The 16,584-nt window shown below is 49.4% G+C and overlaps 1 protein-coding gene across 1 annotated transcript; it reads left to right on the top strand.

The window, feature by feature from the left end:
• The first annotated feature begins 5,812 nt into the window (after positions 1 to 5,812).
• CLEC3B (C-type lectin domain family 3 member B) lies at positions 5,813 to 16,091 on the top strand. Its single transcript, XM_062569450.1, has 3 exons — positions 5,813 to 6,060; positions 12,617 to 12,715; positions 14,050 to 16,091. Exons 1-3 carry the CDS (start codon positions 5,952 to 5,954, stop codon positions 14,448 to 14,450), a joined length of 609 nt encoding a protein of 202 aa, XP_062425434.1. The 5' UTR covers positions 5,813 to 5,951; the 3' UTR covers positions 14,451 to 16,091.
• Positions 16,092 to 16,584: the final 493 nt, after the last annotated feature.

Here is a 16,584-nt window from a genome sequence, read left to right as displayed (position 1 = left end):
TTTGTTTAGTTTTTAATAAAAATGGTTTAGATTGGGAAGGAGAGGGAGGCTTGTTTTGGCTGAAGATTGGAGGCAAAGGGGAAGAGAGAGGGTCCATGCCACACACTTAGGCTTTAAAAATTTTGCTTCAGCAGAGCTGTTCTGCAACCAAGTTTGTAGCTAAAAGAGAGCTAGAGGCTCTCTTTTGTGGCTCCCCAGGGACGTGAGTATGCAAGTATTTTTGGTTTGGTTTTTTGAGGGACTCGACATTCTGATTTGACACAGATAATATCTCACGGAGCTTCTGCATTTTCTCTGTAGAGAAACAATATACGATATAAGTAGGAATTAACTGGGACTTACACCTCCATTTAGAGTTTTTCTCTTAAACTTCAGCAGACACCACCACCAGTGGGATATTCTCCAAGCCCTGCCATGACACTAGTTTACTTTGCATGTGGAAAGCAACCACTGGGCGCCAGGGTTGGGGAGAAAAGGCAGCATGACTCTGTCACTGGCGAGACCTGGGAGGAGAGAGCTCTGATCCTTACCCCAGAGCCTTGCAGGCTGCTTTTCCTCAAACATTCATTGAGCAAAACACCAGAGCAGGCCCAGAACCGGGTGGTATATGGGTTTACTTCTCAAATTTACGGAACTATATTGCCTGTAGGACGTGACAGCTGTGAATCAGGTCTTCTGCTGAGCCTCCTTGGCCACAGGCTAAGATGATGGGAGCAATGCCTCAGGTCACGTATGCCTGCTGTTTTTCTTGCCACACTTGTGCTCCGGGGAATGGCTAAGCGTGTCTAAAAACACCAACGAAGGTTAAACAAGGTCTCTGCGGCGAATGGCTGCTGGAGGCGTGCGGGGCAGCGGTTATTTCCAGCCACGACCAAGCATAACGCTTTAAAGAGAAGCAGGTCCGCAGGAGCCTCTGTTGCTGCTCAGGCCCGCAGCCCTGACGTGGTGCCGAGGTGGCCGTAACCAGCACCAGCTGATGGCAGCCCTCGAGGAAGCAGCCGAGTGCAACGCCAGGCACAGTGGCGGCGGCGGTGGAGCAGCCGTCGTGGGAGCTGCGCGCTGCCGCAGGCTGAGCCCGGACCGCGGTCTCCGCGGGATGTCCCTGCCTCCGGCCATCACACCGCGCTCATCCTTCGGGGCGTGAAAAAGCAGAAATCGGTATTCCTTCCAAAGTAGGGTAGCGGTCGGCATTTCAAGATGACAGTGCCCGGACCACCAGTGAGGGACCTGAGTCACATGTGCCTTGTTTTCAAGGCATTTCAGGGACTCGCAAACAGGAAAAAAAGCAAACCTAGGTAGGCAGGGCGCTTCGTTAGGCACCCACCTACTCACAAAACATGCTTTCCTTTTTTTTTTTCATTTTTTTAATCAAGCACACCCAGTAACAAGGACCTTTTTCCTGTCCCTGCAAAACAGTGCTAGGCTCTCAACTGGGCTGCTGCTGCTGACTCTCCAGCGGTGCTTTTATACACCATTTCATCCACTGGAACGGTTTAACAAGGCCAAGGTTATCCTAAGAGCTCTGAACTTTTCCGTTGTCGTCCTGACCTCAAGACTAGGACAGGATCAGCAATGCCGACACCCCAGAGTGCCCATGTCACAGCATTCGCAGATCGGGTTTGATCTCCCCGATTTAGACTCAGGAGTTCATAGTTACTGAGGCCCCTCAGCTAGTACCTTGGGAGGGGTGAAAAGGGAACGAAATGTTGGCCATTTTGTGATGTACAGAGACCCTCTTCCGCCAGCTGGCGCGGCAGGGCCGGCTTTTCTGGAGCCGCTGGGTGTGCTCACAGACAGTTCTCTCCCTAGACGTTTTCTCGCAGCGTTTCGGCAAATGCTAAGTTTTGCTTTCGCCGTGCTTGGCCACCTTAGGGGTTCCAAAGTCCTGACTTAAGTCCTGCTTCTCTTTGTTGCTCCTAGAGAGAGACCAGCTTTAATCTGCTGACGGTTTTCGAGAGCATGCTACGCACTGGGAAGGTAGTAAAAGGTTCCTTTCTTCCTGCCGTGTGATCATGCAAGCCTTTCTCTAAACTCAAACAAATTAAGAAATTCATAAGGCTTATGCTGAAGTTCTCTTGCAATCCCTTAATTCAGCAACCACAGCTACGTGAAAGGAAACCAATTAGTCAAATATGAGAAAGATTTGCAATTAGATCGTAAGCTGGCAGCACTGCTATCTGCTTTGCTAGTGCTAAAATTTGGACTTTTATTTCGACAATTAACTTCACTTCTGCTGGTGCCAAGACAGTTTCTTGCCACCTGGCTAAACTGCTCAGCAAACTTATGCTACTAGGAATTTCTCCAGAGTTCTAGTATTACATTTAGACATTTGACTACAGTTTTCCAGGAGCTGGTCAGACATTTAGGAGGACATGGACGGCAGGTACATGAAAAAAAAGGCTGTGACGGAAGACAGAGTTACCCTTAGCCCGCAGCAGTCTGGATGCTCCAAGCAGGAGGGAAGGCAACTACTTCCGTGCAGCCCCTTCTGGAAACGGGAGGATTTTGAGAGGCTCCTAGCGCTTGAACTCGAGCTCTCCACGTTTGGCTTAAACTGGACTCAATTTAAGGCCCGCGGAGTTGCTTAGACACAGATCCTTCTGCCATGTGGCCTCTGGAGAGCCGTGGGGTAGGGAAGCGGCTGTGCTTGCTGCCAGATACGGGGGGAAGGTCCCTGCCCAGGCTCAGAGCCAGTTTCCCAGTGCTGGCATGGGGTGCACTGTTTGGGCAAAGCTCTGGCTCCTTCGTTTTCCCATCATTGTCCTCAGGAAAGCCACCCGTTTCCTCAACTATTATCGCGTTCTCCATCTTGATCGGTCTCAAAAACCATTGATTCAGCTCTTTCCATTCTAACCTGTTCTGATGTTGTTTATGCTGGTGGAAATCAGGAGCCCTTTCTCAGCTTGGCAGCACCTGCTCATTCCCTAGGAACCAAATCAAAATAGTGTCTGATCTCGCTGCCCATTTCCTTGCCTAGCTGGGCATGAATTCACAGGTCTGCAGTGTTGCCAGAAGGATCCAGCTTCCCTTCATGGTCTTATTCCAGCCACTGTTTTGCTAACTGAAATCCCTCCAAATTCAGCATCCCGGCCTATTTCTTGGGTTTCCCAAAGGCCACGTAAACTTTTCTGACTGCTTCCCTTCACCTCCAGCTCACTGCTCTTTCTTCCCTGCAGCTCTGGGACAGTTTCCCCAAGCATATTTTCTTTTGCACTCTTTCATCTCAGTTAAAGGGACTTATGGTCTGTCTGACCAAGAGACCAGGTGTGAAATAAGAGAAGTAATAAGAATAATAATAAGAATAATAATAAGAATAAGAATAATAATAAGAATAATAATAAGAATAATAATAAGAATAATAAGAATTTTCACAGAATCATAGAATGGTAAGGTTGGAAGGGACCTCTGGAGATCATCTAGTCCAACCCTCAGCATAGCCCCATATGTGGACTGAACCCACAACCGTGGCATTAGCAGCACCACACTCTAACCAGCTGAGCTAAACCTGCCCCTCTTTTACTTTAATGGGAAGTAGAATTTGTAATTCCACAGGTTTAAATAAACATGGACGCAAGTGAGTTTCTTGGCATATTGTAATATTCCTCCCTCTTGTTGATCCCTCCATAAAGTAACTGTCTCTTTCCTTCCCCGGGAGGTAACACCTCCTCTTCATCCCTCAGGTGAGGATTACCTTGCCCCTCCATCCTCCTAGGCCTGTGAATAAGTGTGAATCATCAAGCGCTCAGAAGCATTGTATCTGGCCAAGGAACCAACTTAGAAAAGACCACTGATATCCACTATCATTTGATTCGCACTACAGCCTCCGGTCTCAGGAGAAGCCCAGACAGGGAGTGATGGGCAACGGCCTTGTGCTCTTTCCCACAGCACTTCCCCATAAATGTCCCAGTTCTGGACACAGGCCTGGGGCAGCTCATCACACGTTGCAGCAGCACATCAGTGTGGTCCTGTTGGGTGAGTTCGTGTGTGTTTATGAGCTGTTAGGACGTCAAGGGTTTCTTCAGTCTATTTAAGACAGAGCTGTGGCAAAGCCTCCTTTCAGATAAGTGCTACAATCAGACACAAACCTTTTAAGCCTCTTTATTCATTCTTTTTCTTTTTTTTTTTTTTTTTTCGATCCAAGACTAAAACTCTGGTTATGGTGCTTATGGGAAGTCCCACCTGAGACAAACCCAGAGCAGGGCCGCGGGCTGGCGGGAGAGACCCTCCTGATGCCCAGGCTGGTGCTTTTGCACGGGGACCACGTGTGCTCCACGGGGCTGCAGTAAAGCCCTCTCACTCCTGCCACATCTCCCCAGGCTGCTGTTCGCACCATTGGGTGACTGGTGGCACCTGTGGCGACAATAGACACCTCCTGGTGGAAACCACAAGCTTCCTCAGCCCGAAACACCAGCTCTCAAGCAAAGGAGGACGGCGCCTGGTGCGACGAGCACGCATGGCCTACAGCAGTGGTCCTGCCTGGCCCGAGCCAACGGCGGGAACAGCTCGTCTCAGCCAGGCAGGACCATTGCAGTAGGCCCATGCTGGGAGAGGTGTTGAGGGTCTTCTGCCAACTCAGACGCTGGTCTAGGCAGTGCAGAAATACAACGTTCCGGCTGGCCCCTGCCACCCAGAAACCCTGCGGTTAGGAGCAGTGTCGGCTGACTCCTCATCGGAGCCATCTAATTAATTTTACACACAGCAGCAAAGAGAGAATTTCATTTTTTCCCCCAGTAGGGCAGAACACTAATTTAAAAAAAGACAAGTGAGCAAATCTGGAGCCAAGGAAAACCAGGAGGTGCTGAGCTGACCAGAAGTACTTTGGATTAGCAGATGCTGCCCGAGTATTGAGAGAAGGGACCGTGTGCGCCCGTGTGTAGGGTCTGGGATTTCTTGGGCTCTATCTGATCTCGGGGTGGTCCAAGAGGGAGGACAGTAAATCCCAAGAAATATTTATTGTTTTGCTTAAATACGTGTGGGACTGTGTGTGCGTGGTAAAGAGGCACGAACAGCAACCGCTGCTGCTACGGCGGGAGAGGCTCGTGCGGCGGCCGCGGCACCCCGTGCGCTGGCGGTGACCTCGGCAGCTCCTCGAGCTGCTCCGAGGCCTGCAGGGAACCTGTGGGAGGGGTGAGGGGAAGGGGGCTCCCCTGGGGAGCGTTTCGGCCATCCCCAGTTGAGCTCGCGCCCCTCACCTGTCACAAGCCGAAACAGCTGTTCTAGACACCAAATCAAGACCCGAATCTCAGAGCACGTTCGGTCCTCTAATCCCTCAGCTGGCCCCTGGGAAGGCCCCACATACGTAGCTGGGCTCGTTGCAGCGAACACGAGGCGTCATCGGGCTTTTCAAGGCCACTGAGTCTCGCTAAGCGGCTCAGCGCTTTTAAAAACCTGAGCTCGAGACCCTGTGGGTTGCCCGCCCCGCTGCCCGCCAGGCTGCCTGGGTGCAAAGAGCACCCGAGCTTTGGCTCCGAGGGGAGCGAGTGCCGTCCTCGGGAAGGCATGCCGCAGCCTCCCTCCGCCCCGGACCCCGGCTCCGGCCCGGCTCCGCACGCCCGTTGCCTCCAAAGTCCCTTTTATTTTATTTCATTTTATTTTATTTTATTTTATTTTGTTGCTTTTTTGGCACACGGGGCACGCGATCAACCCCGTGGCATTTTACCGAAATCCATAGGAAATGAGCCTGGCTGCGTTCCTAGCCCTTCTGCCCGTTTAGGTTAGTCGCCTCGCAGCAATTTGTGCCTTTTTTTTTCCCCCTTCTTTAAGGGAAAAAAAAAAAAAAAAAAAAAAAACAAAGTGCTGAGAAATAAAAGCCGGCCGGGCCGTTCCCAGCATTCGCCGGAGTCGCCTGGACGGCGCCGGAGGAGGCCGGGAGGCTGCGCCCAGCGGGAGGCTCCGGGGCCGGGATCGAAGCGGAGGGGACGAGGGGCGGCCGGCGGGGGCCGCGCGGCGGCATGGCGCTCCGCGGGGCCTGCCTGCTCCTCTGCCTCCTGGCCCTCCTGGCCCACGGCGCCGGGCAGCCCAACGGCAAGGGCCGCCAGAAGCCAGCCGCCGCCAAGAAAGGTAAGGAGCTTCGCCCCGCGCCGTGCCGCGCCGCGCCGTGCCGCACCGGGGGGCAGCCGTCACGCACACGCTGCCGAGCGCTGTAACGAAACCTACCTTTTTTTTTTTTTTTTTTTGCAAAGCACTTTTAAAACCTAATAAAACTCTTTTTTCCCCCCCCTTTTCTTTTAATTTTAGTCCCCCCCTCCCCCCACCACGCACCTCCCTGCAGGAACACTTGCGTCGCCCCCCCGCAAACTAGCAAAAAAATAAAAAAAAAAGGGGCGCCGCAAGGTTTCCGCCGGGCTCTGTCGCCCTGTCCGCGGCGCGCGGGACCCGCCGTCACCGAGCCCTCCGCTCCCCCGAGCCCTGCTCCGCGGCGGGCGCCTCTCGGGAGCAGCCGAGCGGCAGGCGACGGGCAGCTGTCCTAGGTCTGGCTGAAGGAGCAGCCTGCAATCCGTTAGGCATCAGCGCGGACCTTGGTGTTGAAACGTTTGCCCCCAAGCGCATTTTAAGCTGTGCGTGAGAGCGACGTGCTCGGGCTTACTGCAGTGTAACACTCGCAAAAGGGTGCCCGAGGTCCTTGGCATTTTTTTCGGTTTTCTTCTTGTTTTTCTTTTTTCCCTGCTGTCCAAAGCTTTTCTTTCTCCCCCTCACCCACTACAACTACACTAAGGACAGCCGGGGGAGGTAAGAAGGAGGTTTGCACTGCTGCCCACCATCGATCCGCGACGCTCTTTGGTCGATGTATTCGACCGTAATTGCATGACTTTGGAGTCCTCCTAGCGTGGGCTCTGCAGCCTGGAGCGAACTTGAAAGAAAAAGCAACATTTGAGGAATTCACTTGGCCGGGCTTCCTCTGTGCACTCTGCCATTGGCTATTTTTGTCAGATCTTGTCCTGGAGAAACGTCTCCATTTCCCCCAACCAGATCTTTCTGGGAAACCTCTACATTTTTGTTCATTCCACACTTGTTCTGCACCTATATCTTCAGCGGGACGGGGGGAGTCCGGCCCCCGGCGTTTCTTGGCAGGCTGCGTTCTACCACCCCTGTGTTTTATCTCCCCTATCTTTACCGCAAGCTTTCCCCGAGGAGCCATTTCTCGGGTCCCTTTTTTTCCCGTTCGGGAGCGTTCGGGGCGCAGGGGAAGGGGAAGGCGAGCGCGAGGCTCCTCTTTGCCCCCAGCCCTGGGCCACGTCCGCGCGCGGGGCGCCGGCCACCAGGCGCGGGGCGAGCTGCGGAGGCCGCGGCAGGGCTGGGGCGGTCCGTCCGACAGCTTCGCTGCGAAGCCAAGCCACAAGTGTTAGCACAGAAAATGGTGTCTCAAGCCAAGCTGTTTTCATTCGCTCTTTCTTTCTATTTTTCCCCCTTTTTTTCTTAATTTTTTGGGGCGAGGCGATGTAATTATTGCCTGTATTTCAGTCTGTTTCAGAACAAAAGTGGTGTTTCGAAATAAAAAACTCAAGACAGCATTTAGAAAATGCTGAAATCCTAAGTTCATTTTGACTGTTTCTTTCCCCTACCCCCCCAACAAATTTCCAGCCTCCACGGCCTGCTCCGTGGCCATGCACACGCTCTGGGGTCTACATAGATCTCCTGCCATAACAACACAGGCACAGCCAGGTCCTCCTTGGTGCTCCTTTAGGTAAGGAGGACATTTCAAAAAATACCTCAGAAGTCGTGTAAAAGAGCCATAGGTGTGTTCAGGCTCCTACTCTGATCCAGGGAATAGACTGGAATAGGAAACAACCTTTCTGGCTGGAACATTTGTGGAAATACCCAATAGTAAAGGAAATACTAACGGCAGGTGAGGTTTGATGAGAGAAATCACAAATCAGAGCTCTGTTCACCCAGCTGAGGAACAGAAACCTGTTCAGAGAGGAGCAAATCAGACCACAGCCTGTCCAGTCAAAGCTAAGCTACCTAGATACAAATTTCAAATATCAAATAAATATAATTAAATGATCAAAATAATGCAACACAAGGGATCGTTTATTATTTAGTATGCAATTAGAACATGGAAAAACTGGAGAGAACTCCCATTTGCAGGCATCAAACACATTATTTATGAAGCTTTCATAACTAAGAGCACATTGTGACCCATCTCCTTTGCGAGTCCCTTCTTCATCTTGTCTCTGGTAGTACTTAACTTTGCTACTCCCAGGATTTGCTCCAACCCCCATGCACAGCACTGGCAACCCTGCCACTGACTTCAATAGAAGCAAAACCAAGCTGTAATAGCCTTGATCATAGGCTTAAGGAGACAAGCCTTGAAAATAGCAGCATACAGACAAAATTTTCTGGCAAAAAAATAGAAAAGTCAATGTTTGTTGACGTAGTTGTGGTACTTTTATTTTTTTTTGTTGAAATGCAAATTAACCACTGAAAAGGAGCTACCAAAAAAAATAACTTTTTATAAAAATGCATCATTTCATTGTTCTAGGGAATGTGATTTATTTGCTATTTGGATGCTAGTCAAATGGTAGGGGCTTGGTTCTGCAAACTCTGCTGAGCACTTACTTACAGCACCCTGACAGAAGGTTGCTCACATCATTAAGGCAGTCCCATGCTATAGCACAGGTCAGCCTGTCGTCTGCTTAAGATCGACTTTGAAAGATCTGCTTAGACCTGTTGTCTTTTGTGCAACTTTCAATAGACATACGTAAGCTTTTATCATAGTTGCCATGGATTCCATCGTATTCCTTTCTTAAATCAAATCTCACTTGTCATTTTGAAGTTTGGGGATTGTGACAAGAAAGTAAGTGGAGGAACCACGTTTCTCCAGATGACACCAAAGTGACTGGAGGATCTCACTGCTGCAAGAACATCTTGTGACTAAGGACTTGGAAGCAAGATGGAAAAAGTGATGGGAAAAGGGACTGGGCACTTAGGCAGCTATCAAAGACATTTCCGATACCAGCTCACAGTATCATCTAGCGCAGAAATCTCCCTGTCCATCCAGCAGGAACAATGTAAGAAGCTGCTCCAGTAAGATTTATTAAAGGCATCTTTCTATGACCTTTGGATATTGTTTAAACCTGAAAGACATTCATTCCATTGCAGGAGAGGCTTACATGGAAAAACTACTGAATTAATTAGCTGTTTGCCCACAGAATGTTTTCATCAAAGGCACTAAAATGATAACTAGTGCCTCAGTGCTGACTGAACCCATTTAAGGGAATTGAGCAATGATTAAAGCAGCTCAATACTCTCCTCCTGATGTTTTCTTTTCCTTCGTATTCATGACACACTATAATCTTCTTGGTTCTTCATTTTGTTGAGTTTCCAAGCTGTTCCTCCTTCTCTCATGTAGTATCTCAGCTCACCATCTCCCTAATCTTCAAGGAAATATCTGCCCTATGGCTTTCATGTGAGAATTGTCCCATTTTCTTTCACCCTATGAGAACCACCAGATGTCAAGCTAGGTAAAGGAATATCACCTGAGGAGCTGTAGGGCCAGTGTAGTAAATGCAGATTCCTTAATGTCAAATTTCTTATCACAACCAAGGCATAACAGTTCTTTTGCTCTTACGTAGAAGAAATTTGAGTACTGATTAATAGCTGGTTAGAGGAGCTGTGATTGTGCTAAGCTGCAGATCATGATGGCGTGTTCAGTGACACAGAAGATGGTTTCAGCCAGTGGCACAAGGGTGCTGAAGATGCACTGAATAGACCCGCCTGCTCCTATCCCTGCTAAGGGCTGCATCACTTACATGGATAAAAACTGCCATAGGAAATTCTGAAGGAAGGGTCAGGGAGTTGCTACTGCGTCTCCATTGATGGGAAAGTGGTTCCTACCTTACCCAAACTTACCGAAGACCAAGAGCTTTGACGGCCCTGAAAGACTACTGCTTCTTCCAAGGAGCTGGTTAATGGGACAGTTTGCAAAGCAAGCAGGCAAGCTGTCCAACCCTGAAGCCTTTTCTCTGAAGCAGCATCTTTCCCATCCAGCAGAATGCATTGACCTCAGCACAGGATGTGCTGGGGTGCTTCCTGTGGCCCATGTGCTACAGGATGCCAGAGCAGATGATCCAGATGAGCACTTCTGCTGCTGAAAAATCTAGGAAACCGCTTGCATCCCCAGGGAACCACCAGCTAGAAAATCTGTTATGTAATGACCTGCCTCTGTCCGCAGGCGCTGCTGGCTCCATGTCTCCTCAATGGCAAATGTCACTCTCTGCCAAAATTTGACCATTTTCTTCCATTACATTATTAGCAATATCTTCTGGTTAGCACCTGTAAGGTATAACACAGAGTTATCCATGCTCATTTTCATAGTTGCAGCTGCCTCTCCCTGTTCAGCCAAAGCACCCATTGCCCTGACCAGTGGCCCCTGAGTCAGGCTTGGTACCTGCCATACCAAGGTACCATTCCAAGGTCCAGGGATGGAAACAGTGCAGTGAGGGAGTTGGCAGGGCAGTGTGGAGCACCTGGGCCCTGGTGCACTCACCGAGCACAGCAGGAAGAGGAGGACCAATGTCCAGGCTCTTGGCACCTCTTCTAAGCCCACAGCTATGGTACCAAGTGAGAGGAAGTCACCATGGGTGGTGTCTCCCATGAGGCACGTGTCTCCACCAAATCACCTGCAGGAGCAATTTGCTACTCGCAGCTGACTGAAGAGGAGGGCTAGGCTCTTGGCTTAGATACAGTAAGTAAGAAAAACTTAGTAAATACAAAAACGATGATTCCCACTCCCGAAAGACTCTAAAGGCTGTTTCATACTCTACTTGTAGATAGGTGATCTCATCTGCACTCAAATACAAGGCACAGCCACAATGACACAGAGGTTCATGACCCTGAGGATTTACTGCAGCAACAGATATTTCTACAGAAAAATTCCTCCCAGCCCTGAAAAACTTCCAGCAGAAGCAAACCATGTCTGAAGGGGTCAGCATGAGGACATGAACCAAGTACTCATCTCTCTCTCTTGGCTCCCTGTTGAAAATAATGCCTAGTTTGAAGCTGTGCTCTCAACATTTAAAGCCTTCTGTGAGGCTGACCTTGTAGCAAGTCATGGCTCCTTGCGTTGCTGAACCCACCATGGGGGCTGCAATGCGGCAACGCAGCACTGCTGTTGACCAGCTACAATCCCCATTTGGGTATATGTAATCTTTTCCTAAAACACTTGAAACAGGCTCAGCTTATCTTTTGGGCTGCAGCATCACATGGTACAGACAAAAGGGGACTTTTGTACCAAAACGATAAGGTGTGAAAGAGGAGTGGTGAAATTGTTGGGGGAGGGAAGGAAAGACATAGGGCAAGAGACTCCATCACTGCCAAGGACTGCTAGAAAAACCTTAGTAAAGAGAAAACTTTTTTTCTACTGCTTCACATCAGAGAAAAGTGTCCAAGGCTAGGGTTGCAGGAGAGGAAAGTTTGTGAGCCTGCTGGTGAAGTACCCGGGTACAGGGGAATGTCTTCTGTTGTGTTCACTGCTTTCCAAAGGAGGGTGTGAGGAAAGCGGTGGCGCTGTGCTTGTCTCCTCTGCATCTCTGATCTAGGGAAACCACAGGCAACCTTATCTTTCTGATCCCATCACTATGCTTCCCAGAAGAGTTTTGGAATAGCTCTTACCAGTGCAATGCTAATTTATGACAGCTGTGGCTGCACCCATTGGGGCAACGCTGCTGTCCCCGTGTGCTCTCTCCACCTGACGTGAGCTTGCTCCGCTGGAAATGTCCTGAGTATTAACTTGTACATCGGGAGAGTAGCCATGGGCGAGGACTGCCGTGGCCTCTCCCCACATGCAGACCCTATGCTCAGTGGGTCACGTGTGATGCTTCGCAGTCTGCCTGAGAAGGAAACAAAGGAAAGGAGGGGAAAATGAGAGAAAATGAAAAATGATGTTAAGAGAATAGCATCGTCCTTAACGTACTGGTTCTGATATGCAGTTGTCCCTTCCCCAGATTTCCTCCTTACAAGGAAGGTTTGGGTCTGTACTTCCTAGAAGAAAGCTCTTTCCAAAGTCTTTGACTTACTGTACATTAAGAACAAGTAGCTATTTTTGATATAAAGTAGCTCTGTGATCTCTTTGTTCTCCTATTAGCAATGCCAGAAGTGAAAAAACTAACAAAACTTAAACTTTGGTGATAGGCTACAGCCAACTCAGCAGCTTTCAGCAGTTAAAAAACAGTTCCTATTCATCATCAGCAGCTTAAAATTCTCCATAAAGCACCTATATGTGGCTAGACCCCTGCTCAGGAGGGCAGCATCAGACTGCAAGTTCCTGCTCTTTGAGGACATGAACCTGGCATACTGCTGCCCCAGGTGTACGCCCTGACCGCGGGCTCCTGGGAGGATCCTGCACCTCCCTGGGCCCATGCACTGGCCCCCAGCCCAGGCTCAATGTGGGGTGTGAGCCCCAAAATCCAAACTGGGAACGTGGAGGTGGCGCGACCAGCCTGGAGAGCCAACACCTACCCTGACGGATGCTTTGGGGGCTGGGGAGGGGCTGGATGGATCCTTTTCTGCATGCATTTTCTCAGAGAGAGAGGAGTTTTGATGCCAGGAATAGCTTCAGCTGCCTCCCTTGGGGAGGCGGGAGATGTTTATTCTCATCCTGTGGTTTTTCCAACAGATGGCGTGAGCATCAAAATGATTGAAGACCTGAAGGCCATGATCGACAACATCTCCCAGGAGGTTGCGTTACTGAAGGAAAAACAAGCACTTCAGACAGGTAAAGGACTCACTAAAGAAGGCTTGGGTTTTGCTGTGAGAGAGGAGCCGCTTTTAAAGTGGTTACAACTGCTCTGCACCGTTTTGACAAGACACATCCGACACAGACTCCGGGGGGGGGGGGGGGGGGGGGCGGAGAGCGAGCTGGAAGAGCAAAGCAAAGAGGGATCTCGTGCAAAGCTTCCAGGCAGATGAAGCTCCTCAGCAGTTAAACGTCTGGAGCTGTGCAGCAGATGTCCCCCTTCCTCATGTGCTCGTGTACAAATATTGATATTTCTATGACACTAAGACAGATGTTTATTTTCCTTCATGAATCAGAGGGATGGGTTGTGTGTACTGATTGCTGTGTACTTCAATCAAATGTACTCTTTGCTGCCTGCTTTTGCCCGAAACCCAGTGAGATGGGTGAGGTTGCATGACCTATTATATATATTGCAGTATTGCCCAGGCAAACTCACTGAAGGTCAGTCTCACTGTGCTTTGTATGATAGCTTTGGGAGGATGGTCCCAAGATGGTCATCTCCTAGATGTGCTCCACAGCTGCTCTGTGTAGAGTGCCATAGGCAAGGGATCTGCAGAACATGAATTAGAGATGCAATAGAAATGCAGGTTAAGGAGCATTTTCTTTCTGAAAGAAGAGGAACACAAGCACAATTAAGGCTTTAGATCCAAGCTCATGATCCTTGAGATTTAACTGGTTTGGATATTAAAAACGTGGCTCTGATTAGTTATTGTTTGGATGGAGTACCCTGAGCTCCTGGGGTTTAAAACTTAAAAAAAAAAAAGTTGCTATTCTTAACAAAATCAGATGAAAGTAGAAATTTCCTCTGAAGACCTTGAGCTCTGCAAGCACAACACTTCCAATCCAACCCTGTGAGAAAGACATTTTTCATGTGTGCATAGTTAAGATGATTGAATTAAATTTGTACACTTTCTCCAAAATTCTTCAACACCCAGCAGAGACAATAAAAAATCTTACCTCCAAAGGAATTTATCTGAGAAAGTTTAACAGCAGCTGGAAAATAGAGAAGTCAGGGAAAGGGGCATGAGACCCACACTGCGGCTTTGCTCTGGGAACACAAGAGCGCAGGACAGTGACAGGGACACCCTGGAGGTCCGTTTTCCCTGACTGTTTACCAGCAGGGAGGGCACATCCCTACAGCCATGCCATGTGGCTTACCCAGCGGAGCAGAGAAAGGCCCCTGGGGATGCTCATTCCCATGCCTAGGAATTGCAATATGCTGGGAGAAATGAACCTTGTCGTTTAACTGTTGTGTGTGGATTTTTAAAACGGATTCCTTTTCTTTTTGTTTTGTGTGCATGGTAATTTCTTAGTTTGTCTGAAAGGCACCAAAATCCACCTAAAATGCTTTCTTGCATTTACTGAGACCAAGACATACCACGAGGCCAGCGAAAACTGCATCTCTCAGGGCGGCACCCTCAGCACCCCCCAGAACGGGGAGGAAAACGATGCGCTCTACGACTACATGCGGAAAAGCATCGGCTCAGAGGCGGAGATCTGGCTCGGCCTCAATGACCTGGCAGCCGAGGGCAAGTGGGTTGACATGACGGGCACCGGCATCCGCTACAAGAACTGGGAGACTGAAATCACCACCCAGCCGGACGGCGGCAAGTCGGAAAACTGCGCGGCGCTGTCAGGGGCCGCGATTGGCAAGTGGTTTGACAAGCGGTGCAAAGACCAGCTGCCCTACGTCTGCCAGTTCATGATCGTGTAATACGAGGGCTCCTCCTGCCGACTAGGTTATCCCATTTGGCAACAGGATTATAAAGCTATAGGTATGTGTATGGGTACATACACACACGCGCGCGCGCGCACGCACGTTCAAATAGAGTCACTCTTTGCAAAGGAAGCTGTCGTGGCTTGGTTACAGATTAGAGAGAGTTAGACCTGAGCTGCACTGCACGCAGCTACACCCGGCTCTGTTAGCAGCTACCCTGTTCTTACTAAGGCATGATTTATAGATATATTTTTTTACACAGGAAATTTATTAGGATGGCTTGATCTTTTCAGCAAAGAACCAGTGCAACGTTCCAGCCTTGCAAACCAGCCGGTTCAGCTGTCTGGGGCGGCCGCTCTGCAATTTCCTTTCCGTTCTTGCTGAATTTTGTTGGAAGACCAGCAAAGCTAGTCTTCTCCTGTTTTGCTTCCTCATAAACCCCGACAGCGGTCCATGGGAGCTGGGCACGAGGAGCGCAGAACCACGCTGTAGTCACTCGCAGCGCCTAGATACACCCTTCTCATCCTCCTGATCCTCCTGCTCAAAGTCCCATCTCAAAGAGTAGGGATAGTCACTTCTGCTTTACAGTGAGATATCTAACTGGGCTTACTGGCTCAATACAACTCAATAGGTGGTCAGACTAGTGCCACTACGTGTATGAATGAATTAGCAAATGAGAGTCACGCGCTGATTTACTGAGGAGAAGGGGGTCCTTCTCAGAAGCACTTGCCATTTTGTTGGCTCATTTCTTGTCAGTCAGCGGCAACTGTTCCACCGATTTTGGTGAGAGAGCTGCCCCCAGGGCCAGGTCCTTCAGAAATCCCACCCAAAGCTTTATTTGTGCTCCAGCATCGGGGAGGAAGCTATGATTCTTTTACAGCTTGCTCAGTCAAAAATCGTATTGGAAATAGAAGATGACAGTATTAGGTATATCACAGACTTTTAAGGTAATTATGGGTTAGACAGTCATACCGAAGACAGCTGTCTATTAAAAGCAAATCCTTAGAAAACTGATTTTAGCGTCTTTAGGAATCATGCTTTTCTTTTGCTTATTGTTTAGTGATAGAAACTTAGAAACTCTGTTGAAATGAGCCAGTCCTTGTTGGTCAAGGCCTAGTCCTCAGCTAAAATCATTCTCCAAGTTCTGTTTGGGCTGATAAAGTCATGCTCCACTGAAGATCTGGCCTCAGTATGCATTTACTGAGAAAAGGGTTAACGTAAAAAGATTTAATTCAGTAACAATGATGAGAAAAGAAACAAGCTGCAGGCCACTTTGACAGCTTAAAGAGGCTTTGATAACGTTGATTTGCTTCCTGCTGGCCAAAACATATCTGTGGTGCTCTGAATGTCCGCGCTTGTCGGTTATATGTCCCTGGTGGAGGGTGTCAGGATGTAACACGTGCACTCAGGGAGCCCATGCGAGAAGTATTTCAATGTGCCGATTGGTTTAAAAGCAGCGCGACTATGTGTTCTCCAAAATGCCGAGTGGGAGAGCCAAGCTGGAGGAATTGAAATACACACACACAGTGCATACTTCTGAGGCTGTCATTATTGCCAAACTCTCCGCTGTTCAAATGACTATAAAATAAAAATACATATAGCTTGCTGAAAGAATAAAGTTGAGTCAATTTGTTTGGACTACTTTCTTCTCTCATTCCTTATATTTGCTTCAGAGGAGCGCCAGGGACCTGCCAGGGGACCAGAGACTGCAGGGGCAGAGGAGAAAAGCAAAAAGCAAGAGCCTCCTGCTCAGTGACGTTGTTAACAGGCTTTTCCCTCGTATTATCATCCCGTTCGCATGCCACATGACAGAGAGGCAGGGAACCTTTGTACAGAAAAATAAGTTTTCCTTGCCCCTTGCTGCTGGGAAATTTCGCTCCAGAACAGGAGCCTGCCCAGCAGACCGGCCCTCCCTGGCCCTGAGGAGTCTCGCTCCGTGTTCAGTAGCAGCAGCCAAGCACCACAGCTCCGGCAGCAGCACCTTGCGCTCCTGGGGCAGAGCAGGGCAACATTTCCCAGGCTGCTTCCCAGTTCCTCCACAAAGAGCACGGCGGCGGCAGCTGCACCCATCCCTCTACGATGTGGTGACAACTTCCTCCTCCTCAGCATCCTGCAGAGGAGAGGATACCGT

The sequence above is a fragment of the Rhea pennata genome, chromosome 2 (genome assembly GCF_028389875.1).
Source record: "Rhea pennata isolate bPtePen1 chromosome 2, bPtePen1.pri, whole genome shotgun sequence".
Taxonomy (NCBI): domain Eukaryota; kingdom Metazoa; phylum Chordata; class Aves; order Rheiformes; family Rheidae; genus Rhea; species Rhea pennata.
Note: the sequence above shows the minus strand (reverse complement) of the source record. Positions and strands in the feature narration are given on the sequence as shown.